At 48.2% G+C, this 25,102-nt stretch overlaps 1 protein-coding gene across 14 annotated transcripts in view; it reads right to left on the bottom strand.

The window, feature by feature from the left end:
* ARHGAP22 (Rho GTPase activating protein 22) overlaps positions 1 to 25,102 on the bottom strand; it is a 228,674-nt gene that overhangs the window by 79,031 nt on the left and 124,541 nt on the right. For 3 of the 14 annotated variants that reach the window (XM_035267729.3, XM_054242847.2, XM_035267730.3), the window contains exon 1: positions 4,576 to 4,852. The exons of the other annotated variants lie outside the window; for them this stretch is intronic. In XM_035267729.3, the coding sequence (XP_035123620.1) occupies positions 4,576 to 4,627 (52 nt within the window). In that variant the 5' untranslated portion in view covers positions 4,628 to 4,852. Of the gene's footprint in view, positions 1 to 4,575; positions 4,853 to 25,102 lie in introns of those variants that run through there. 14 annotated transcript variants of the gene reach the window in all.

The following is a 25,102-nucleotide window of genomic DNA, read 5'->3' as shown; positions in this document are numbered from 1 at the left end:
ACTGGGCCCAAGGGCTGCAGCTCAGAGATGGGTCCAGGCACAGGCCACCTGCCCAGGCTTGACTACCCTCAGGCCCATTTGAAGGCATCTTGAGAGGAAGTGGTGTGGTGCAGAGACCAGAGAGGTCCAGGCTGCGTGGTTGGGGGAGGTGTTGGGAGGGGGACAGGCGAACACAGTGCCAGCAAGGCTGGGAAGCTGAGCCTTTTCTGCAGGCAGTGTGGGGCCAAAGTGGGGTTTGAGGAAAACCAGAGTGTCACTGGAGCTGTGGGTGGATGCTGGCTTGGGCAGTGGACTAGATGGGGCAAGGATGAACTCAGGATGGCCAGCCAGGAAGCAGTGCCATCAAGGTGACAAGTTGATGAGGGAATGCATGGTTGCTGTGGTGGCCTTGGGGGCAAGGAGCATGGGAGCCGTCAGCCTTTGGTTGTGAGAAACGAAGAGGAGGGCAGGGTCAAGAGCCAGGAAAGCAGGAGAAGGGGCAGTGGGAGTGCGGGACTGCAGTGGAGCCTGTTGAGGGGCTCTGGATATGCAGGCCTCAGACAGGCACTGTGGAGCGTGGAGGGGGAACTTGGGGGTCGTTTGTTTAGAGGCAATCATGGTCATCAGGGCCTTGAGAGGACAGCTCAGAAGGTGAGCAGATTTACAGCCAAAAACTGGCAGGGCAGGGCTGAAGAGCAGCCGGGGCAGCCCTCAGCAGCCCAGGAGGGGCCTAAGGTAGGCAGGCTCGCAGGTGCTTGAGGGAGCAAGGCAGAGCCTGACAGAGGGGCCAGGATGAGTGGGGAGGAGGACAAGGGGGTGTCAGGGCTGGGTACACTGTTCCCTGGTGCTGGGGATGAAGGGGAGGAACAATGGGGAGGGCTTATGGAGCATAGAAGGGGACAATAGATTGGTCTTGTTGGTTTTGTTTTTGAATTTTTAGATGAGCAACTCAGGCAGGTTTATGGGCTGACAGGAGTTGATAGGAGGGAGGGTGAGGATGTTGGGAAGAACATGGGATCTGGTCATGGGCAAGACCCCAGAAGGCAAGGGAGAGCTGCTGCTGCTGAGAGCAGCGGGAAGGGTCAGGGGCAAAGAGCTCCAGAGGCAGATGAGATGAAGTGGTGGCAGAGAACGAGCATGTGCCAGGATCTAAGGGCCTACCCATCCACTCCTGCCCCTCCCCAGCCTAGAACAAAAGCTGACTCCACGCTGTGCTCGAGTACCACCTTCTTCCTCCAAATCTCCACCTTGAGCAATAATGCAAAGCTGAAGAAAATGAAATTTGCCACCGAACAGACCCATCACAGAGCTCTAAATAAGAAGCATATGGAAACATGGCCCAGAAACAAGGCCCTCAGAGTTCAGACAAGAACATGAGCGCTCTGCTTTTAGAGGAGGCTCAACTTCTACCAATCAGATCCTGATCACTCACCTTTCAGCTTTTTGGGAGCACCTGGAACCCAGGATTTCTCTATTTGCAACAATCTGTCTTGCATATGATATTAAGTGGGATTAATATCACAGGATATCACATCCTCTCCCTGCTGAAAACGGCATGCAGCAATCCCTCCCTGGACCCACTATGCCGACCTACAGCTTTGCAGCCAGCAGGAGAGCAAGGGGCTCCTGGATAAAGCCCAGGATTTGGTCTTTAAAGGCATGAGAGTGACACCTACTAATGTGGCTTGGGCTCCTGATATATTTTTGCTGCTCTCTTCATGAGATCATAGAATATTTGAGCTTTTCTACTTTATCAAGTACATTTTTTTCACAGGGACAAACATGCTAAAATGTTCTGTTGTAAGAGTTTGATTCAGAAACATCCAAGAATGAAATCAGTAAGAACAACTGTTGTTTTAGCTGTTGCTTTAATTAAAATGATATCAATGACTAATGGACTCTCTTTTGACCTTTTCTTAAAAAAAAAATACACATGCACATCTCTAGGCTAGAGAGTCAGATATCTCCTTAGGCGGGTGGCAAGCGCTAAACACACACATGCACACACAGAGACATACTGTGTTGCTGCTGCTACAACTGCACAGTTTAATGTCCAAAGCAGCATTTCTCAAAGTGTGTCCACACATATGTGTGTCATGAAAGAAGGTCCCCTAGGCAAAGGTGTAGAGACCATACCTACAATCCACCTGACAGCAGACACAATTGCGCCGTTGTGACAAAGGCTCTGTTTGGTGTGAAAATCTTCCAAACTTTCATAATTCCTAATGTCTAAGATTATTTGACCAAATAACCTCTCCCCTGTTTATTGCAGAACTCATTGTGAACAATGGTTCGGACTGTCCACCACTTGGCCAGGCTGGCCACATGGGTTCAGATTTGTTAAATGAGCCCGCAGCATTTAAACACTTGCAGATTTTGTACACAAAGAGATCAAACATCTGTCTTCCTTAAACCACAGACTCTTCAACGATTGCGTGGGTTCTCTCCTCCCTGCTGGGCAGTGGCTGGTCACCCACTCTGGCACCACAGTGCTCCCCACCCACTTGGCCAGCTTGGCTAACTTCCATGGGCTGCAGAACCTTGGAGGCACTTCACATGCTGTGCCTGCTCCCAGGCTGCTGTGGCCAGCTGTCCCTCAGGTGGGTGGGACGGTAGGGACAAGCTGGGGAACACTCCCCGACCAGGCTTGTTCCTTACCTGGATTGGTGAAACCAGTAGCCGGCCCTGAGGGTCCACAGCCCCAGAGGACAGACCTAAGCAAGAGGAGGTGCCCCTGGCTCCCTTCTGGGACTGCTTAATCAGCCTATGTCCTCCCTAACCAAGACTGTAAATCCACCCTTGCTTCTAGGACACCCCTTGTCTTGTTTACTGAGGAGGGACCAGGAGAGACCAAAGCTGCTTGCCCAGGCCCTCGCCAGGATGAAATCCTGGGCTCTGACCCATCCTCAGGGAGCAAGCAACAAGACCTTGCCTCTGAATCCTACTGCAGCCCTGGCTATTATCACAGTGAACACACCACACACTGGGCTTTCAGCCCCTGCTTCCAAGCATGAGGCCTCATGTGCAAAATTCTTTTTCATTCTTTCTACAATCAGAAGCTGAGAAAACTGTTGCTCTGGGACAATGAGAACCTTGCAACTACAGTACTCACATTTTCACTTTGTTTTGGTTGCAAAGAGGCTCAACCACAGATCCTACCTTATGGCCAGACTCACCGGGCTCCTTTTTCCCTTGACCTCTATACTTCCTATGTAAATGTAGAGTCCTGTTTAGGTTTTTACATGGTTAAGTATTATACATGTTATAAGCTACTTCAAACCCTTTGTGAAACCAGCCTGTACACTAATGTCATCATTCTCACCTGGACAAGCTGGAAAGCTGCCTGACACATTCATACCTTTTCTGTATCTGGATGCAGAATACACTTTTCAGAGGAAGGAAGACCTAGTGCTCATCTGGCAGAGCCTGCCCTACCCTATACGGTTTACAGGCAAGGCTTCCCAGACTCACCTGGCCATAGGAGTCGCTTGGGGAACTCTTTTTTTTTTTTTTTTTTTAATATTTTATTGGATTATAGGTTTTGGGGTACATGAGCAGAGCATGCAAGACAGTTGCGTAGGTACACACATGGCAGTGTGCTTTGCTTTTCTTCTCCCCTTCACCCACATTTGGCATTTCTCCCCAGGCTATCCCTCCCCACCTCCCCCTCCCACTGGCCCTCCCCTTTTCCCCCCAAAAGACCCCAGTGTTTAGTACTCGCTTGGGGAACTCTTAAACACACAGTTTCCCAAGGCCTTCCCCAGAGCCTATCCAGCAGGTCAGGGTGGGGCCTGGGAATCTGCATGCATAATAAGTGCAGCAAGTGAGTATTAGGGTCAAGTGAGTTTAGGGAGCGCTGCAGGAAAGGGATGTGCCACTTTGTTCCCAACGAACAACGGGGATCATTTCAGTTGGTCAAGGGTTAAGTCGTCCGGGCCCCAGCCCCCGGGAGGCCGGACCTCCGGCGGCCGCCAACGTCCTAAGCGTGTTTCTGGGCTTTGGGCCCTCTCCAAGACTGCTGCATTCCTCAAGCAGCTCCGCTCGCAGGCTCCGCCGCGACTTTTGGAAAACTCTGAGTCAGGGCCCCACAGTCCAAGTTTGTGACAGAGACTGGCGAGAATGAATGGTCTCTCTCCCAGCGGTTAAGCCGCAGGGGCGGCGCCAGGCGCGGGCCAGGATCGCTGTGCAGAGACTTGCGGGTGGGTCTGGGTGCCGGGGACTCCACCTCCCCAGCCGTGGACTTGGCAGACCTGCAGCCGGCGCCACGGCCAGCTCCGGGCCCTGGAGGGCGCACCCTCCCCTAGGCTCTACCCACTCCCGCCCAGGGGCCGGACCCTACTCCCTACCCCCAGTTGGGCCCGAGGAGCCCCGGGACCCTCCCCCTCGCCCCGACTCAGGGTGATGCTCCCCTTCCAAAGTTAGGAGACTCAGGGGAGCAGCAGCCACACCTGAGCCCTTTGCAACGCTGAGGCAGGTGCGGGCGGCCCTGGACACCCGGTGGCGAGTCCCCGAGGCAGGGCTGGCAGCCTCCGGCGGCGGCCCCAGGAAGTGGGGCGCAGCGCTCCCAAGCCCGGCGCACGTGCGCGCCCGAGTTACCTTTGGGCGCTCGCAGGTGTCCCTTCCAGTCCTTGCAGCAGCACAGCCCCATAGCAGCCGCCCGCGGCCCCGCCGCTCCGCTCCTCTCCCCGCCTGCCGCCTGCGCCCCGGGACGGCGCGGCCGAGGTCCGGCCCGCGGGTGGTGCCCAGCCGGGCGCGGGGTGCGCGGGGCCGCCGGCCCGCGGCTCCCGGGCCCTCACAGTCCGCGGCGGCCCCGCTCCGCGGGCATCCCGGCCTCCGGGCAGACCCTGCTAATCAATAGGAGAACGCGCAGATCGCGCCCGCCGCGCCGCTGCCCGCTTTTATTTCCGCGCGCTGGGGCGGCCCCGCGCCGCTCCCTGCCCTCGCCGGCGCCCTCCCCAAAGCCCGTTACTCTCCCGGGGTGCCGGGCCGCGCGCCCGCCCAGGTGCCGCCAGGGGGCGCCGCGGAGCCGGGGCTGCCTCCGTCTCCCCGGGAGCCAAGCAGCAGGTGGGGGCCACACTGATCTGGTCTCCCTGAGCAGAATGTGAAGAAGAGGCGCCCTCGCTGTGCAAGGGAGACGCCCCGTCACCCCACCAGCATCCTCTGGGCAGTCATCTCAAGGGTAACATGGTCGAGGGTGTTCAAGGCCACTGAGTTCTCAGTTTCCCAGCTCACCTGTACCATGCAGAAGTAGGAAGAGTGATTGTTTGCCCAGGCTACCCTCAAACTTGGTGGGCTACTTATGGGCTGTGTGACTTTGGATAAGTCCTCTCCCTCCGAGACTGTTTCCTCACCTGAAAAGTGAGGAAAATGATACCGGTTCAGATGCCACTTAGCACAAATTAAGGGTTTGATGGAATTAAGTTATTCCAACTCTTTCTGTGCCCGGTTTCCCCACCTATAAAACAAAAAAGATAACAGAAACGGCTTCACTGGATGGTTGTGGCAATTAAATGAGTTGATATATACAAGGACTTAGAACCCAAGTGACCTGTGGCTAAGCGCTTTGCTAGTGTGAGCTATTATCATCATCAAGTCTTGGCGAGGATCTGGGCACTTTTTCATGAGAGTGTGTTTGCTGCAATCACCTTGGAAGGTAACATGGACGTTGCTTTACTGAAACTCAAAATGCTGATCCCCTAGGACCAAGCTATCTCATTTCTCAGCATGCACTCCACAGAACTGTGTGCCCGCATGCCCAGGAAAGTCTGGAGGCTATTCACGGCAACCTTGCTTGTGATTGCAAAAAGTTGGAACCACCAAAACATTCATCAGTAAAAGAATTATCAGCCAGGCATTGTGGCTCATGCCTACAATCCCAGCACTTTAGGAGACCCAAGTATTTGAATTGCTTGAGCCCAGGAGTTTGAGACCAGCCCGGGCAATAGGTGAAACCCTATCTCTACTAAAAATACAAAAATTAGCCATGTGTGGTAGCACACACCTGTAGTTGCAGCTACTCGGGAGGCTGAGGCACGATAATTACTTGAACCTGGGAGGTGGAGGTTGCAGTGAGCTGAGATTGCGCCACTGCACTCCAGCCTGGGTGTCAGAGTGAGACTCTATCTTGAGACAAACAAATGAAAGAATTATCAAATACACTGGAATTTTCATAAGATAGAATATGATATAAAAGGAGAGTGCTGTGGCTGAATGTTTGAGATGTGTGGATTCATGGCACTTACATAAAACACATGCCCATATTCACAAAACATTGCTATAGTGTTTACTCTATGCCATGCTCTGTTCTAGGCCCGTGGGCCTGGAAAAATATATGGGAGGAAAACAGGAAACCAAGAGCGGTTCCCTTTGAGGAGAGGGTGGAACAAGAATGGAGTAAAGTGGGTGTCAAGAGACTCTGGCTTTTTTTTATAATGGTCTCGTGCTGTAAAAGGAAAGCATAATCATGTATTCTTGTGTCATGAAAGTCAATAATCAATTTACTTTGATTGAGATCAATTATAAGTGTCTGGCACAGAGTAGGGTTCTTTTTCACCCCCCAGTTCTGAGGCTCTGCTCCTGACCCTGAAGCAGGGCTGTGGTCCAGCTCTGGTGGCCTTGACTTGACTGGAGTTTTCTCCCTCCGTCCCTACCCCAATTCCATTTGGGGAGTACAGAGGTGGTCTCAGATGAGAATCTCAGTAAGGGCAGGCTGGAAGGCAGAGGCTGCCCAAGGCACAGAGCAGAAGAGTTAAATAAATGTGGGGGCAGGAAAGAATGACTTAGAGCAGGGAAGAGGTTTTCCCAGGAGTTAAGTCTTCATTCAAAGGAGAGATTAACAACAGCAGGGCAGATTTCTGCCTCCCTCCCTCTCTCCTTTAACTCCTCAGAAAGACCAGGGTGAGGCTTTGGGGAGAGCGAAGGTTTGTCCTGCGTTGGATCTGGAAAGAAAGATGTTTTCACTTTGTGACATGTAGGCAGGGGTTACAAAGAGAGAGTAACTGAGAAAAAACAGAGAGACCTGACTTCTGGTTGCTGCCAAGTCATTTTAAACAGTTTTAGCACCAGGCAAGATCACTTAGTCACAGCGGGCTTAATGAGGCCCCAGGAATTCCAAGCTAGAGCTCCCTGCATTCAGGGAGAGCATCTGCGGGGAGCGAGCCCCTCGGGTGATTGTCCAACGGCCAAGTCCTACATTTGGAAAGCAAGATTTAAAAGAAAACATCACAGCGGCCATTGTGGGCTGCTTGTTTATCTTTCTAAGAGGAAGTAGCAAAGCAGGATCGTTTCAAATGAGCCTATTATAAAGGGTCAACGTCCCCATTGAACCGTTTAAATATATTTTGGGATACTCGACTTTTCAAAGTGGCTTTAAATATCAACTCCCAAGGCAGTTCAGCAGACAAATAGGAAGGCAAGGCTTCTTGTATTATTGCCTTTGGTTTCACACGCTTTAATTCCTAACTACACATTGTCTTTTTATAGTTTTCTAGTTGTGTGTTCTTCCTCAAGGGGGAAGGAAAGTAACATTCACTATGTGTTTCCCACCATGTGCCAGGCAACTCACAAATGTTATTATCTCAGTTAACCACAGAACCTGAGGCAGATGCCATGAGATTCAATTTACAAAGGAAGAAACTAATGTTCTTAGGTGAAGAGACTTGCCCAAGACCAATGAGGTAGTAAGCAGCAGAGCCAAAATGGATGGGTGGATGGGTGGATGGATAAATGGATGGATGGATGGAGAAATGGATGTTTGGATGGAGGTGTAAATAGGTGAATAGATGGATGGATGGGTGGATGGTTAGTTAAATGGAGGTGTGCACAGGTGAATACATGAATAGACGGGTGGATGGATGGTTGGTTGGATGGAGGTGTGGGTAGGTGAATGGATGGGGGGTGGATGGTTAGTTGAATGGAGGTGTGCAAAGGTGAATACATGAATGGACGGGTGGATGGATGGTTGGTTGGATGGAGGTGTGGATAGGTGAATGGATGGATGCGTGGATGGATGGATGGTTGGATGGAGGTGTGGATGGATAGGTGCATGGATGAATGGGTGGATGGATGGTTGGTTGGATGGAGGTGTGCATAGGTGAATGGATGGATGGGTGGATGATGGTTGGTTGGATGGAGGTGTGGATAGGCAAATGGATGGATGGGTGAATGGATGGATGGTTGGATGGAGGTGTGGATAGGCGAATGGATAGATGGGTGGATGGATGGTGGTTGGATGGAGGTATGGATAGATGAATGGATGGATGGGTGGATGAATGGTTGGTTGGATGGAGGTGTGAATAGGTGAATGGATGGATGGGTGGATGAATGGTTGGTTGGATGGAGGTATATGGATAGGTGAATAGATTGATGGATGGATGGAAGGATGGTTAAATGGGTGTGTTTCATAGGTGAATAAAAGGATGGATGATGGATGGTTTAATGGTTAAATAAACAGAGGAATGGGTACTATTTCCCCAGTTAGGCCTAAAGTAATGTGCTGCAACTGGCAAAGCACCCACTTAGCATAGAATTTGTCTGAAAAATCAAATTCCATGAACATAGCTCTGCCCCCCTAAATTGATCATTACCCCAAAGTAACTAGAATTGAGCCAAAACATCAGAACCACACATGCTGCAAGGCTCTAGCTGAGCTCAAGCTGCCTTGCTCTAGAAGAAGGGCCAGAGGTGGGAGCCTCTGGTACATATTCCCCAGCAGGAAGGCCAACCTCCAGCCTACCACCAGGCACAGGGCAGTGGAGCTAGAACCAGGGGTGTGGATATCCAGTGGGCACAATGGGCTCTGGGAGGAGGCTGGACACCAGCTTTGAGGACAAAGTTTCTATGGGACACAGGCTGCCCCATTCATCCAGAGGTCTCCCTCCTGCCACTTTATTCCATTTCTCTGGGAGACCCACAGTTGGGTAGTGAGAATGTAAAGCTCTCTCTAGGGTGTGCTGCTGCTGCTGCTGGAATCCTGAAGCCTGTGTATCCTGAGCCCCTGGTACCAGTTATCCCCCAGGCCATTCAAGGATTTTGTTAGGAGACTCAGGAGCTGCCCTCCATAGTCCCAATGCAGGAGTCTGGATTGCCCCTTCCCAGAATATCCGAGGCCCCCTCACAGCACTGTCTCAGGTTTGAGCTCAGCCCTGGGTAGCTCAGGGGAAGTGTAGAAAGGGGGATGTACCACCTTAGTTACAAGCATAGCTTAAGCGGTCTATAATGATCATTCATTCCTTCCTTCACCCATGTACAAATGATGACTGAACACAGCTGAACGCCTGACACAAAGCCAGTCCAGTGAAGGAAGGGAGATGGGAGGTTGCCCTGGGAGCTGTAGGGGACAGGAAGCCAGTCTGCCGAGGGTGGTAAGGAAAACTCTGCAGAGGAGGATGCTTTGAGGTGGGACTTGAACTTCAAGGAGGGGTCCAGCACCTTAGGGGATGGCACAGGAATGGTCCCTGTTATGGTGTAGACATGTGTCCCCTCCAAATCTCATATTGAAATGTGACCTTCAGTGCTGGAGGTGGGCCTAGTGGGAGGTGTTTGGGTCATGGGGCAGATTCTTTATGAATGGCCTGGTGCCATCCCCGCAGTAATGACTGAGTTCTGTCTGGTATTTCACATGAATCTGGGACCTCCCCTTCTCTCTCTCTCTCTCTCTCTCTCTCTCTCTCTCTCTCTCTCTCTCTCTCTCTCTCTCTCTCCCCCCCCCCGCCTTTCTCATTCTCTCTCTCTCTCTGTCTTGCCATGGGACATGCCTACTTCCCTTTGCTTTCTGCCATGATTGTAAACTTCCTGAGGCCTCCCCAGAAGCCAAGCAAGTGTTAGTGCTATGCTTGTACAGCCTACAGAACTGTGAGCCAACATAAACCTCTTTTCCTTATAAATGACCCAGTCTCAGGTATCCCTTTATAGCAATTCACATGAAATAACACAGTCCTCCAATGAGTGCAGTAGTATCCCAGTAAGAACTAGCTCTTTACTTGGGTGGAGGGAGCCACAGCATGGCATTTAGGTTAGGAGACATGATGTAGCCTATGATTCTGACTGGCTAGCCTGGTGGCTAGAGTGAGATAGGGACTGGATGTGGGAGACTGGAGCAGAGAGAAAGCAAGGATGCAAAAGGCGTAAGCCAGGTAGGAGATGTGGGCTGAACACAGCAGGTTTGGATGGAGACCAGGGATCTCCATCCAAATGCATTAGCTTGGGGGCCGCAGCCAACCACAGCTTCCAGTTCTTGCATCTTATGTAACCCTCTGCTTTGAATCTGGGCTGCCCTATGAGCTGTTTAATTGACAGAAGGTAGTAGAAGTGACTCTGGACCAATTCTGGGTCAAAGTCCTAAGAAAACTTGGCAGCTTCTGCTTTTCCCTGTCCTTGTAAACAGTGGAACCACTCTGAGACTGTTGTGCTGCAGGAATCCCAACCTAGCAACGTAAAGGGGCCAAATGGAGAACTGAAGTCCAAGACAGCAGCAACCACATTCACTTCCAGCTCTGTGAGTGAGGCTGTCCTGGAAGTAGATTCTCCAAGTGACACCATGTGGAGCAGAGAAAAGCTGTCCCTGTCAAGCTATGGCCACACTGCAGAACAGTGAGCAAATAAAGAAAATGTGTTTTGTTTTTAGTATGGTACTGGTATAAAAGTAGGCATATAGACCAATGGAAGAGAATAGAGAACTGAAAAATAAAGCCAAATACGTACATTCAACTGATCTTCAACAAAACATAAAGTTGGGAAAGGACACCCTATTCAACAAATGGTGCTGGGATAATTGGCAAAGCCACATGTAGAAGAATGAAATTGGATCCTCATCTCTCACCTTATACAAAAATCAACTCAAGATGGATCAAAGACTTAAATATAGTACCTGAAACCATAAAAATTCTGGAAGATAACATTGGAAAAACCCTTCTAGACATTGGTTTAGGCAAAGACTTCATGACTAAAAACCCAAAAGCAAATGCGACTAAAACAAAGATAAATAGATGGGACTCGATTAAACTAAAATGCTTCTGTATAGCAAAAGAAACAATCAGAAGAGTAAACAGACATCCCACAGAGTCAGAGAAAATCCTTGTGATCTTTACATCCGACAAAGAACTAATATCCAGAATTTAGAGGGAACTCAAACAAATCAATGAAAACAAAACAAACAATCCCATCAAAAAGTAGGCTAAGGACATGAACAGACAATTCTCAAAAGAAGATATACAAATGGCCAACAAACACATAGAAAAATGCTCAACATCACTAATGATCGGGGGAATGCAAATCAAAACCACAATGTGATACCACCTTATTCCTGCAAGAATGGCCCTAATCAAAAAATAAAGTAATAGATGTTGGTGTGGATGTGGTGAAAAGTGAGCACTTCTGCACTGCAGTGGGAATGGAAACCAGCACAACCCCTATGGAAAACAGTGTGGGGATTCCTTAAAGAACTAAAAGTAGAACTACCATTTGATCCAACAATCCCACTACTGGTATCTACGCAGAGGAAAATAAGTCATTATATGAAAAAGACACTTGCACATGCATGTTTATAGCAGCACAATTCACTATTGCAAAAATATGGAACCAGTTCAGATGCCCATAAGACAATGAGTGGATAAAGAAAATATGGTATATAAATACCATGGAATACTTCTTAGCCACTAAAAGAAATGAAATAATGGCATTTGCAGCAACTTAGATGGAACTGGAGACCATTATTCTAAGTGAAGTAACTCAGGAATGAAAAAACACTGTGTGTTCTCACTCAAAAGTGGGAGCTAAGCTACGAGGACGCAAAGGTATAAGAATAATACAATGGACTTTGGAGAATTGGGGGAAAGGGTGGAAGGTGGGTGAGGGTTAAAAGAGTACACATTGAGTACAGTGTACACTGCTCTCATGATGGGTGCACCAAAATCTCAGAAATCACCGCTAAAGAAGTTACTCATGTAATCAAACACTACCTGTTCCCCAAAAAGCTACTGAAATAAAATTTTTTAAAAAGGAAAATGTTTGTTGTTTAAGTCATTAAACTTTGGTGTAGTCTGTTATGCAGTTACAGATAACTGAAACATACATAGTCATGCATAATCATAGTTAGTGCTGCCTGGCCCTGACAGTGTGCCAGGCTGACTTTGATATGTGCATGTTCACTTAGAGTTCAGAGCAGTCCTATGCATTCAATGTCATCATTATTTCCACTTTCAAGAGGAGGGCACTGAAGCACAGAGAAGTGAAATCATTTGTACAAGGTCACACAGCTAATTAGAGGCTGAGCTCAGATTGGAACCCAGGCCCTCTTGCTTTCTAGACTGCGATCTTAACAATTTTATTATAAATATTTTGGAGGGAAAAGCCACAGGACTTGGTGGTGAATAAGATGCCCCATGGGACAAGGCACACATAACTGTACTTGAGACTTCCAGTTAAAAAAGACAAGCCCTGTGGAGTGCTGGGTTGAGACTGGGTGTCATTGCTCCTAGCTTTTCAGAATAATGTCTCTTGCCAGCCCTGGCCTCTGGTAGAGGGAACTTATTAAAGAAGGGCGTGATGAAGACACTTTGTAGACAGCTTATCATGAAACATACCTTTCTTTAATTGGCACTAGTAACTCACAGGCATTAATTTTGTTTAATTTTCACAATTGCCCATAAGGATGATATGTCATCAGATCCAATCTATAGGTGAGGATATGGACACCTGCCCAGGTTATGCGAGCTGTCAAAATACACAGCTGGTAGGAAGAGGATAGAGCCTGTCCTCCAAACTGGGCAGTCTGAACACTGCTGGTCACCTTCTTAACAACCACAGACTGCCTCTTGCCTCTTGGTGGTGAAGGTCTCATCTGGGCCTGTCTCGCTGCCCCTGCCCCCTTCTCCCATCATATTTCTGATCTGTAGTTTGGCTGAAATTCAATGTGCACACACACTGTGTGTTCACATACCACAGACTCATGGACATTGGAATTGGAAGATTATCTTTTAACACAACCTCTTCATTTTTCATGAGCAACTTCTTAAGGGCCTACTTTGTGCCAGGCACTGCAAGGTGAGTTAGGGACAAGTTGGGGGTATACTCCAGTTTTTGCTCTGAAACAAACAGATCTACAGAAGTGATAAGTATATGATTCTGGGGAAGGTGTATATTACTCTTTTTCTATTGGAAGAGCCCCACATAGCGTCCTAGAAAAAGCTCTAGATCCCATAAGGACTGGTATTCTTTTTTCTTTCTTTCAGTGAGATTTGTCTCATTTCCCTTTCTGCTTTGGCTTCCAGGAAACTAAAAAAAAATTTAAAGCCTGGCTTTGTCAAATATGTAGGTCCTAATAGTCTTCATATTTGTGCTGTGGTTCATGATTTTGTGTTGCTACTTTTATTTGCATGTTCTCAGGCTCTCAATTATTTTTAACTATTGTATTATCACTCTTTTATTCTAAGTCTTCTCAATAGAGGTCATTCAAATCCTTTGTGGAATAACAAAGGAGTAAACCAAAAGTCAGTAAACTTTCTCCAAGGAGCAGATAGGAAACATATTTAAGCTTTGAGGGGCATACAGTCTCTGTGGCAACTACTCAACTCTGCCATTGTGGCGTGAAATCAGCCATCAACAATACATAAATGAATGGTTGTGGCTGTGTTCTAATAAAACTTTATGTAGAATAGCAGGTGGCAAGCCAGATTTGGCCTGTGGACTCTACCGTGTTTTAAAATAATTTTAGAGCATCTGGGAAGTAGTTTCCTCTTAAGTCAGGAAATACTTGGCTTAGAAAAAAAGTGAATAGATGGGAATTCTCTCCAAGATGTCTAGTCTCCACTTCTGGGTGACAGATTGTGGAAAAGCAGCTGTGAAAGCTGTCTGGGCAGTTTGGCTCAGGAGAGGAGCGGGCCATGCCCAGGAGGGGTCAGACCCTGACAGAACAGGCTGTGAGGGCTGCCAGAGAGAGTGCATTCTCTGGCACACTGGCAGTGCCCACTCCTTGGGGAGGGGGGCGGTAGGGGCAGAGCTCTAGAGGTGCCCCGCCAGCCAGGTTCCCCAGCTCGGGCCAATGGGCCTTCAGCTGCCACAGACGCTGTTCATGGAAGGAATGTGTCTGCAGCTCCAAATTCCCACAGAGAAAGACAAGGGGAATCGTTGGGGAGAAATTCCTGGGCCACATTTTTCTTGCTGTTCATGTGGCCTGAAGCCATTGAACTTGGCCAGCCTGCCCAGGGAGGGATTTACAAAGCTCATTGTCCTTTCCCCCAAGCCTCACCCCTACCCTGCCCCCACCTGCTTTTTCTGACTTTCTTTCTTTCCTCCCCCACCCCCAGAAGAAATGCACCATGGGAAAGAGCAGGAGGCCATGTGGCCAAGAAGGCTCTCTCTCCTTGCCACATGGATGAATGCAGCAGCAGCTCCCAAAGGGGACAAGTACTTCCCAGCGGCTGTGATGACATCAGACCCTACCATGCTCTCAGGTAGGGTCTCGGTTGCCTGAGCAGGAGTCACTTAGTGGCATACTTGCCACTTACTGTATGCCAGGCACTGTTCTGAGCATTCTGCATAAATTAACTCATGAATACCTGCAAGAACCCTATCACAATCTCCATTTTACAGATGGGAAACTGAGGCTTGGAGTCATTAAGTGACTCTTGTGGGTTCCACAACTAGTAAGTGGAAAAGTCTGAGTTAGAACTGAGGTATCTGGCTCCAGAGTGATTCTTACTTTCTTGCTTCTCACTTTTACTGTGTGTGACCCCTCAGCTTAGCATTCTATTTACAGATATCACCTTAATGGTCTGCAGTTATAGGAAAAATTCATTTTACAAAGCTTACAGTCGGTCTTGCACACCTTTTAAGGCTCCCAGAAACCCCTGCTATGAAACATGAGGCCCTATATATGATCTAAGCCCACCTGGTGTCTGGTCCACTTAGCTGGGAGTACAGTACTGTGCACACAGGGTTAACTAATGCTCCTTGCACTGTTGCTGCTGTGGCTGCTGCTGACGCTGTAAGGAAGGACACAGTTACCTAGAACATGTCAGATCCTGGGTTTGTGCTTTCACTGCATCATATGTCATTGACACAACAGCCCTGAGACTGATGTTGATAACCTCTTTTTACAAATAAGGAAACTGGGCACATCAATCAGGTAATTCATGCTTGCTGCTCTAACAACTCCCAAATCTCAGTGGCTTAATCCCTGAAAGACTCTTCTTGTTCAGGTCACTGGTTCCTACAGGTCAGCATGAAAAGGGAGGAGGGAGTGGGCTGTTCCATGTGGTCACTCAGGGACACAGGATCCTTCTAGGACCTGAGTGTCCTCCTCCGAATCCTCTGTTGTCAGATGCAGGAAGAGGGAGCAAGGAGTTTCTCAGAGGATTTTAGGAGCTTGTGCTGACAGCATCTACAGAAGCCTCTGAGGTCACTTGTCACTCTTACCTGTGTTTTGTTGACCAGGGTTGAGCCATGTGATCCTGTCTTACTGCAAGGAGGCTGGGAAATGGAGTCAATCTTTGTGGCTGCAAGGAGAAGCAGAGGCTTTGACTGCCACATGGGCCCAGACGGTTAGGTACTGTAAGGGACAGTCAGGACATTTGGCACCCAACCTGTGCTTTGTCACCACACTGCCTTGACTGAAACTGATGCCAAAGCTGTCTGAATTGAATTCCAGCTTCCACCATCTTGAAAGACTCTCAGTTCATGTGGACAATGAATGGAACTAAAGGCCCTGAGGGTTGTCAGCATTGGCTGTGATATGAAAAAAAGAGAATGGCACATTGCAAGTGCCCAACACCCTTCCCTTTCTCAGTGGATCTGTGACTAGGGTGCTTACAGGTGGAGGGGTGGGAATTGGGAGAGTTTCTGTCCTGAGGAAAGAGGAGCATGGGTGCTTGCTGCTGCCACCCAGCTGTGGAAGGAGAAAGGCTCAGGATGGCCTGGCAGAGGCTGTCCTGCACCCTGTGCAAAGCATAGGTGAATGTTGGGGTGGGGAAAGTCCCTTGTTCTCGGGGTTTTTGCTGCAGAAACTGAAACTCCTCAAAGGTATTCTGCTTCTGAGAACACCTCCACACTCTGCTCAGTCTGGGGTAGGGGGTCTCTGCCAGATGCAGGCACTGGGCTGTCCCAGGATGGTGGACACAGGGCGAGTATCTTCCAAGCTGGCCGTGGTGTTGCCAGGGAGATGACAGCTGTATAGAAATAGGAGGCTGAGCATATGGAGCTGCCAAGTCTCTGCAGGGTCTCAGGCAGGGGACCTTTGTGCTAGAGGACAAAGTCTGCAAGCTCTTGTGTCCCCACCACTATTTCCGGAGTGAGTTGGCCTCGGATGGCCAAGTCAGACCCAGCTCTACTGTTGGATAACTCCAGAAGACCACTGTCCCCGCACCTGCTAGTTATTCAATACCAGGTTGGCTCCCTCAACCTCCAGTGCCTCTATTTTCCCACTTTCTACAGTCAGGCCTCAATCCACCCAACAGACCTCCTGTAAACCAAATCTCAAACATTTTTCAGACTATGGACACCAGTTCATTAGAGGGGTCATGAAATCAATTCTGGTGCTTTGTCTGGAATTTTTAAGTAGGTAGACTCACATAGGACAGAACATGCCAGAAGGCACTGCACGTAGGAATAGCAGTGTTTCCTGAAGCCCTAGCTTCAGTTGCCCTGGGCTCCCAGGGGGCAATGCAATATATATTTCTTGTCAAAAGAAGTGTGAAAACACTGTGTTGGTGTATTTGTCTCATTCCTTTCAGAAAACCTGGGCAAACTGGTCCACAAATTTTTTTCCTCCCCCAGCTCTCTCAACCACTCACCCCTCTTCTGCAGGCCAAAGAAGGGTACAATCTTTGCTGCCACTCAATAAAAAATTAAACCCATCATCAAGGGCTGAAAAATTCTTGTTATACAGGAATCCCAGGAGGCTGGCTGCTTTCTAGCCTTGCATTTGCATATCTAAGAGCGCCACTTAAGAGACCCTTCACAGGACAAAGAAGATCAGCTTCTCTCGATATTTAAAAAATGCAAAGAAAGAAATCCTGGTTTCCACATTCCTTCAGGGCAGCCCTTGCAGAGTGGCTGGGCTTGCAGCTGTGCTCTGCGGCTTTGGCCAGAGGGTCCTCTGCTTCTCCAGAATTATCCCTGCTACCAGTACCTGTGGAGCCCTGCTCTGCGCCAGACCTGGAAGACAGTAGACCAGAGCCCCTGCCTGGAGCCTTCTCATCCTCAGGCTATGTCCATGTGATGAGGACAGGTGGTTCACATCCCTCTCCAACTTCGCTATGGGTGTGTCATCCCTGTCCCCACATGCTCCAGCTCTGCCCCCAAGCCCATCAGGGGAGGCCTGGCTCTCCAGGATGCTGGAATTCTCAGTCTTTACTATGCTGACTTGATGGGAGGTTCTCATGTTTATTGAGCACCTGCTGTGTGCCAGGAACTGCTGTATTCCAAAATCCCTGCCAAGGGCCTACAAAGGTGTCAGTGTCACCATCCAGTGAGACTCAGGGAGATGGGGTGACTTCCCAAGGTGGCACACATGGGTGGGAAGCAGCAGATCCTCTCCTGGGTCTCTTGGATACTTGCAGCTCTGTTCTTCCCACCTGACCACAGGCATCTGGGAGCAGCACCGGAAGTCACAGGGGCTGTCCTTTGGCCAAGCAAATGATACAGCATGGCTGGAGCAGCATGCTACCTGGATGGAGGTGCTAGGTAGAGAGGGGTGCAGGAAAATGGGGGGACTTGCCGGGGTGGACAGCAGGAACAGGAGCTTGGTCTTCTGGCCCCTGAGAGTGTACACTGGATTCCAAGGTTAGTGAGCATGGGCCCTGCTGCAGAGGGCCAGTGGCTCTGGCAGCGTTACTCCCAGTGCCACAATGGTATTAGTTTTCCACAGGGATGCCATAACTGACTTACACACACTGGGTGACTTAAAACAACAGAAACTTCTTTGGTTAGAGTTCTGGAGGCCAGAAGTTCAGGATCGTGGTGGAGCTCTGAAGGCTCAAGGGAGGAACCCCTCCTTGCCTCTTCCAGCCGCTGTGACTTCCAGCGTTCCCTAGCAACCCTTGGCTTGTAGACACATCCCCAAACTTCTGCTTCTGTATTCACATGACTTTCTTTCCTCTGTGTCTCTGTGCATCCTGTCTGTCCTCCTCTCTGCTTATAAGGACACCAACCATCCGATTTAGGCCCCACCCTAATCCAGGATGACCTTCTCTTAACTCATTGCATCTGCAAATATCCTATTTCCAAATAAGATCACATTCCGAGGCTCCTGGTGGGCACGAATGCAGCTCAAGACAATAGCTTCCCTTCTTTCCCAGCCTTGGCCTCCCAAACTCTGTCTCCTCAGTCTTCAGTGAACTGAAAAGCACTGAGAGAGCTATGTTCTTAGAACTCACCAAGGCTACTGACTTGCTGAAGACTCTCCAGACCTGGTGTTTTTCAGTAATTGTAACTCCAGTTTTTGGGATTCTGGTATTCCAGAATAATGTGCTTTTGAGAAATGCTGAACTGTTAGTATTTTTATGCTATGTTTAAAAAAATTAGAGCCATTTACACCTTGGAATATGCTACAGTAGATGTTTAGATCCAGTAAAGGAAAGGATGTTTAGAAAGGGGTTTCCCATTCTTTCACAACCCAGAAGGAAGGGAATCACGCTGCCTCCATCATGATAGAAATCTTTACTCTGCTTCAGAGACTTTCCAGCCCAGAATATGCTCCAGGTGACCCACTGGCATCTCTACCCACCCACATTAACACTGGAGAAGATGACCAAAGACCAGGAATGCTTTCTCTGAAATAAAACTAGAGCTCATGATCAAACAAAAAAAAGACGTCCCTGCCAACAAAAAAGAAAAGAGTTTAAAATAAAAGATATCTTCTAAAGTATGAAAGAAGAAATGGGATTACTTGAAGATGAAAACCTCGAAGCATAATATTGTTTGAAATTTAGCTTGGAACATCTCACCATTGCCTTGACCAGCCTAGATTAAAACATAAATTTCAGCAGCTGGAAAAAATGGGCACAAAATTATGCCCATGATTCATTTTACATCAAATAGGATTTTCATTTTAAACATTATTATTACAAGTTTCTTTATCTTATAGGGTTTAGTTTATTATTTTAAATAGTATTTTATTCATGTCATCTGCTAACAGTCTGCATGAGAAGAGTAACATTTTTAACATTGATATTTTATAGATGGTTGTTTTCACTTAATGCTTCTAATATGCATCCACTTTTTATTTGAAATGTCTAATATTGTAGCTGAATTTTAAAATGTTAGGTATTCTGAACATCTTTTTATTGAAAATATTGATTATCAGTGTTGGTATTTTAGCAACAGAGGGAATAAATACTTGCATTTCTTCATGTTGTTTTGCTCGGTACAGACATTATAATGCTGCAGTAATTAGATATTGTTAATAGCTATAAATTAATTTAAATATATGGACTTATAATAAAATTTTTATTTAAACTGATTTATAGCCTTTACCAATAACTAACTATGTACAAGTCAACACGTTTGATGTCCTACACCGAGCTACTTTTGTTATGGCTGTTTTTCAGATGAGGAAGTTTACAGTCCGTGACTTGCTCTGCACCTCAGATCTGGCCAGGGGCTGAGCCGGGACTGAAATTCAGACAGTATGACTGAGCACCTTGCCTTTAACCATGACCCCACAGAACAAATAATTAGGGGTATCAAATAAGTCAGCCAATGCCTAATAACCATCATTTTCTAGCCATCTGTGCTTTTGAGTTTATTATGTGCACTAGAACACACAGACTCTAACCCCATGAGATCAGGCAGGTAAGATGCACTGACAAAGCAGCTTGGAAGGGGGAGTTGGTGGGGATTCTGAGCAACTGGAGAGCACTCAAGCTGTGCCTTTAGGCTTTAGGGGGCCTTGCTATTTCGCTCCTGCCAATTCTTTTGCTGTTGTTGTTGTTTTCTTTTTTTGGAGACAGAGTTTTGTTCTTGTTGCCCTGACTGGAGTGCAATGGCTTGGTCTTGGCTTATCACAACCTCTGACTTCCTGGTTCAAGTGATTCTCTTGCCCCAGCCTCCCGGATTACAGGTCTACACCACCACGCTCAGCTATTTTGTATTTTTAGTAGAGATGGGGTTTCTTCACATTGGTCAGGCTGGTCTCAAACTCCCGACCTTAGGTGATCCGCCCGCCTTGGCATCCCAAAGTGCTGGGATTACAGGTGTGAGCCACCACACCTGGCCAGCTCCTGCCAATTCTTTATATGGAGAAAGCAGGCCCAAATTTACCCTATAGAAATCTATGTATTTTTAATGGGTAAAATCCTGTGCATTGAAAAATATTGCATGGGCCAAACAAAATATATCTGTGAGCCAGAATCAGCCCGTGGGTAGTCAGCCCTGGCTTATAGCTCAGTTTGCAGCCTGAGAACTAAACTCCATTTCTTCTTATTGTTGCCTCTCCCGACCTTGACTTTCAGTACTCTTTCTGCTTTTGGATGATTGATCCTTCATTGGTTTATCAGGTACCTTTTAAGATCCAGGCACCTTAAAAACTGCACTTTGGAGCAAAACAATATCAAGGTTTCCCTGGACTAGGTGCTCCCGAGGGAGGGGATCACATCTCAGGAGCTCCTAGTTCAGGATCGGGTAGGCTTGAGGTTGTTTTGCTCCAAAGTGCTGCTTCTCCAATTTTAAGATGCACATAGGGCACCCAGGACATACTGCAAGAACACAGATTCTGTTTGAGTTGGCGTGGGTGGGGCCCTAGAGTCTGTATTTCCAACAAGCTCCCAGATGATGCGGATGTAGCTGGTCCATAGACCACATGCAGCGTAGGAAGAACCTACTCTGAGGAGGAGCCTGTGTCTCAGAAGGTTCCTGAGCTTACAGTTCCCTGTTGGAGGAGTCTCCATACTTGGGCTTGGTTTCTCAGAGGTGACCTGGGTCATTCAACCCCCACCTACTAATCCCCTGCCACATTCCTCCCCACATCCTAATTTATCTAGGGATTTAGTCTAGCTGAGATCACTCATAAAGTATTTTATCTACATCTTTGTTCTGCGCTGCACCAAGCATGCCTCCTCCTGCACATCACCCCTTCCAGTCCGGTGTGCTATCACCAGCTGAGGGATTTCTGTGCACACCCCTCCGTGTCTCAGTGCCTCACAGCCATGGTGCCCAGCACCAGCCTGACCTTCTGTGGGCTGTCTGCTAAGAGTGAGACCCTGCTGAGAGTCAGCCTGGAGTGTAGATCCATGCAGCTAGCCCATGCAGGGCAGGATGCATCCTGGAGCCCCCGAAGGTCATTGAAGTGTCCCCCTGTGTAGAGCATGCTGTGGGGTCAGGCAGGCAGGCAGAGTGTCACTCTGAAGAAAAGAGGTTGGGCCAGTGCACTGGAGTACAGACTGTGTTATGCACCCAGGAAGCCAGGCTGGTCCGGGTGGGTAGCCCTTTCACTGGGACACTAAAGGCACTTTCTGGTTGGCATCATTCAAGTGATGTGGCTGCAGTTTAATCACCTAATTGAGATCCTAGCCTTGCTCTGCGAGGATGAAGGTACAGGTCACCCTCCAAGGATGACACTCCCTATTGTGCTCCATGGGGGGAGTTTGGTTAAAGGGGCCTTTGCCCAGTTGGATTAGGAAGGGCCACCTGTGCAGTATGTACTGGAGCCTTGCTATCAGCAGGATGGTGGGAGAAGGCTTTAGGGCAGGGGCCAGGTGCACTGGGAGTGAGGTGGGAGCCCTGTATGCCTGGCCCTTGGAGAAGTCACTTTCCCTCTCTTAATGTCAAGTTCATGAATGAGATGAGGACCATGATAAGATATGCACCGAATTCATTCACAATTTCTGAGGGCCAGTGCGTTTGCAGTAAGACACCAGCAAGGAATGTTCGAGGGCTGTACCCACACGATGTACCGAAAGGACAGAACAGAGGGTCACGTCCTGCATTTAAATTCAGAAGCCCATGGTCAAGGCCAGCTTCATAGCCTTCAGTTAGGGAGTGTGCTCAATGACACGCCTGCCTCTTGAAGGGTCCTGCATTTAGAAGTGAATGCTATGTGGTTGCTGTGTTTAAATTCTCAATCATTCTATCTTTAAACTTGTGTTTTTTAAGTGAAGTTGAAATGGCCAGTGGAGCGTATGCTGAGGGCTGGGGCCCTTCTGCTGTCCTGTCTTCTGCAGCCTCCGCCTCCTGTGAGTGAGGTTTCCCCGCTCCCTCCTACCTCCTGGTTTCCAGCTGCTGCCCCACCTCTCCTGGTCCCGCCCAGTGACTTGCTGTCTTCCCCTCATGCCCGGTGGAGGCCTGAGCACAGGCACAAGGAGGGCTGGGGTTGGGGCAGGCACCCCAGAGTGTTTTGGGGTGGAGTACACTCAGGGTTGACAGTGCCAGTGCCATGGGGTGGGGGGGTACTTTGGTGGGAATGGGTCTGTTGCCCACCCCTAATCCAGGTGCTGAGCGCACAGTAGAACGGAGGGGGGTGGCCGGTCCACTGTAGGCAGGATAGCAGGCTGTGGGGAAAGGAGTTGCCTGGCTGGACTTCCTTGCCCAGGATGGTGTCTGCATGTAGAAAGGAAGGTTCCAGAGGAGAGGTGGGGAGGCTGAGCCCAGGAACCATCTCCCTGCTGGTGTCCATTTTCAGTACACTCTCAGCAGAGTCATAGTGCTGGTGACTGGTGGGAGAGGGACCTGGCTACTGGTGGGTGTGTATGGAGCAACTTGGGGGTTCCCGGGTGTCTGTGAGGGTCTGTTCTCACCCTTGAGTATCCATCCATGTACCCAAGGGAACACACCAGTTAAATCTCAACTAAAAAACATGGTTCAGGGACTTCCCCTAGGCCCACACAAGGGACGTGCAGCCCTTCACATCCGTTTGTGTGGCCATTCAGCCCCACAGTGTCCTCCTTCCTCCAGAGTGGAGCAGCTCAGAGCTACAGGGAAGTGGGGTGGCCTCCAGCTCTTCACTGCCTTGAGGACAGCCCTCCTGAGCACAGTGCCCAGAATCAAACACCAAAGTCCAGGGACATCACCTCTGGTCAGAATGAAACACAATCCAGGGACTTCACCTCTGTATCCCAGATTCACACCACTCTGAGTGCAGCCTCAGGCACTTTCTGGGGTGTCTCACCCACTCTGCTCAGGACCAGCTAAAGACTTATTGGAGACTCAAGGCGAAAACAAAAATGCCCTGTATTTTAAAAAAAAAAAGGAAAAAAGTGCCATAAAAGGGATCAAATATAAAGTTTTTTTGTTTTTTCTGCTGTCTCTTGACCTATCAAAGAGTGGGTCCCAGATCAGCAGCACCGGTTTTGCCAGGAGCTCCTAGAAATGCAGATTCTTGGACCTACTCCAGGCCTCTGAAACTAGGGAAGGGCCAGCAGCCTGGGGGATTCTGACACACCAGGAGAAGCACAGCTGTAAAGTGATGATTATTAAATTTTGTTGTTTGTTTGTTTTAAAGCAACACTAAGAAAAGAAATTAAAATCTCATTGGAAGCTTGTCTATGACAGATAAAAGAAGAACCGAAAAAAAAAGAGAGAGAAAGGACTGGGTGGTTTGGGGAGAAACTGTCCTGCCATCACACTTCTGCATCTCGTACTTCACATGATAGTACAGCCGTCTTGCCAAATAGGCAGTTTCCCTTCTATGATCAGATGATGAAAATGAAGCTCATGGGATTTAAGTTATTGGTCCAGGTTTTTTAATGAGTGACTAGTAGAGCTCTAGTGTAAATCTGGCTCTGCCTGACTCCAAGACCGAGGCTCCCACCCCCTCCCCATCCTTGCTGTTCTTTCTTTGTCCGTCCTTTTTTTTTTTTTTCCTCCCTTCTCTTCTTTCATTTTTGGGGTGCCTGTAGCTCTACGTGCTCTATATTGGTATTCTTGTCTAGGCCTGTGCCGTCCAATATGCTGCCACCGTACATGTGGGTGCTGAGCACTTGAATAAGGCAGGTGTGACTGAGCAACGAAATTGTTAATTTAATTTAATTTATATTAGTTTAAAAACTGACATTCAATTCCATTACTGAAAAACCTTTAAGTATGTTTGGAATAACTTGGGTATGTGACTCTACTTTTTCAACCATACATTTTAGGAAATCTAAATACAGACCAAAGATGGCTATAGTTAATTAATATATTACATCATTTCAAAGAGCTAGAAGGAAGACAGTGAATGCTCCTAACACAAAGAAATGGCAAATGCTTGAGACAGTGGATATGCTAATTACCCTGATCTGATCACCACACGTTATATGTATCAAAACATCACCACGTACCCATGAATATGTACAATTATTATATGCCAATTTAAAAATTAAATTATTAACATTATAAATAAATAAATTCAGATCAAGTACTTTCAGTGAAAATTTAGTGTCTGCATGGAAATATGCTTTAAGTGTAAAATAGCGATTTAGACTTGGAAAGAAAAAGGAACGTGGAATGTTTCACAGATGTTTATTTTGATTACATATTGAAATGATAGTATTTTGGAGCTAGCAGTTTAAATAAAATACATGATTTAAAATAATTTCACTGGTTTTCTTTCCTTTTAGTTTTAAAAAAACTTGAAATTTTTAGCCTTTGTGAGTATGTATATATATTTACGTAGATGTTTTTACACCTGGCTACTCACTAGAAAATTTACAACCACACACATGGCTTGTGCTACGTTTCTATAGACGAGCGCTGCTCTAGGACATGATTTTGGCCAAAGGAATGATCCTGCAAGGGGCCTCTTTCCAGGGAGCCTGCAGGAGTTTCCCACACCTGGTCTTGTGCTGAGTTGAGAGAAGTGAGGCTAAGACAGGAGAACCCAACTGCAAGGACAGGAAGTGTGAGAGCCACTCCCATCTCAGGGGTGGGAATTGCTCACAGACTTGTCTTCTAATTTCATTTCTGTCATTACCCATTGTCTGGCGCTCTGCAGGCAACCTCAGCAGGGGCTGCGGGAGGTCAGGCCAAGACTCAGGCTGGCTGGTACCAGGTGCTGAGATAGGCCGGTATCAGCATTCTCCCCACTCAGGCTAATGTGATCAGGGATGCTCTGGGCATGTCAGACGCACAGTATCAGTCTCCTCTGTGGAATAATCTGTGCACACTGGCTCCCCTTCAAGGTCAGGCCTTTCTTCCAGACAAGAGGCAGCAGTCT

The sequence above is a fragment of the Callithrix jacchus genome, chromosome 12 (genome assembly GCF_049354715.1).
Source record: "Callithrix jacchus isolate 240 chromosome 12, calJac240_pri, whole genome shotgun sequence".
NCBI classification, from domain to species: domain Eukaryota; kingdom Metazoa; phylum Chordata; class Mammalia; order Primates; family Cebidae; genus Callithrix; species Callithrix jacchus.
Note: the sequence above shows the minus strand (reverse complement) of the source record. Positions and strands in the feature narration are given on the sequence as shown.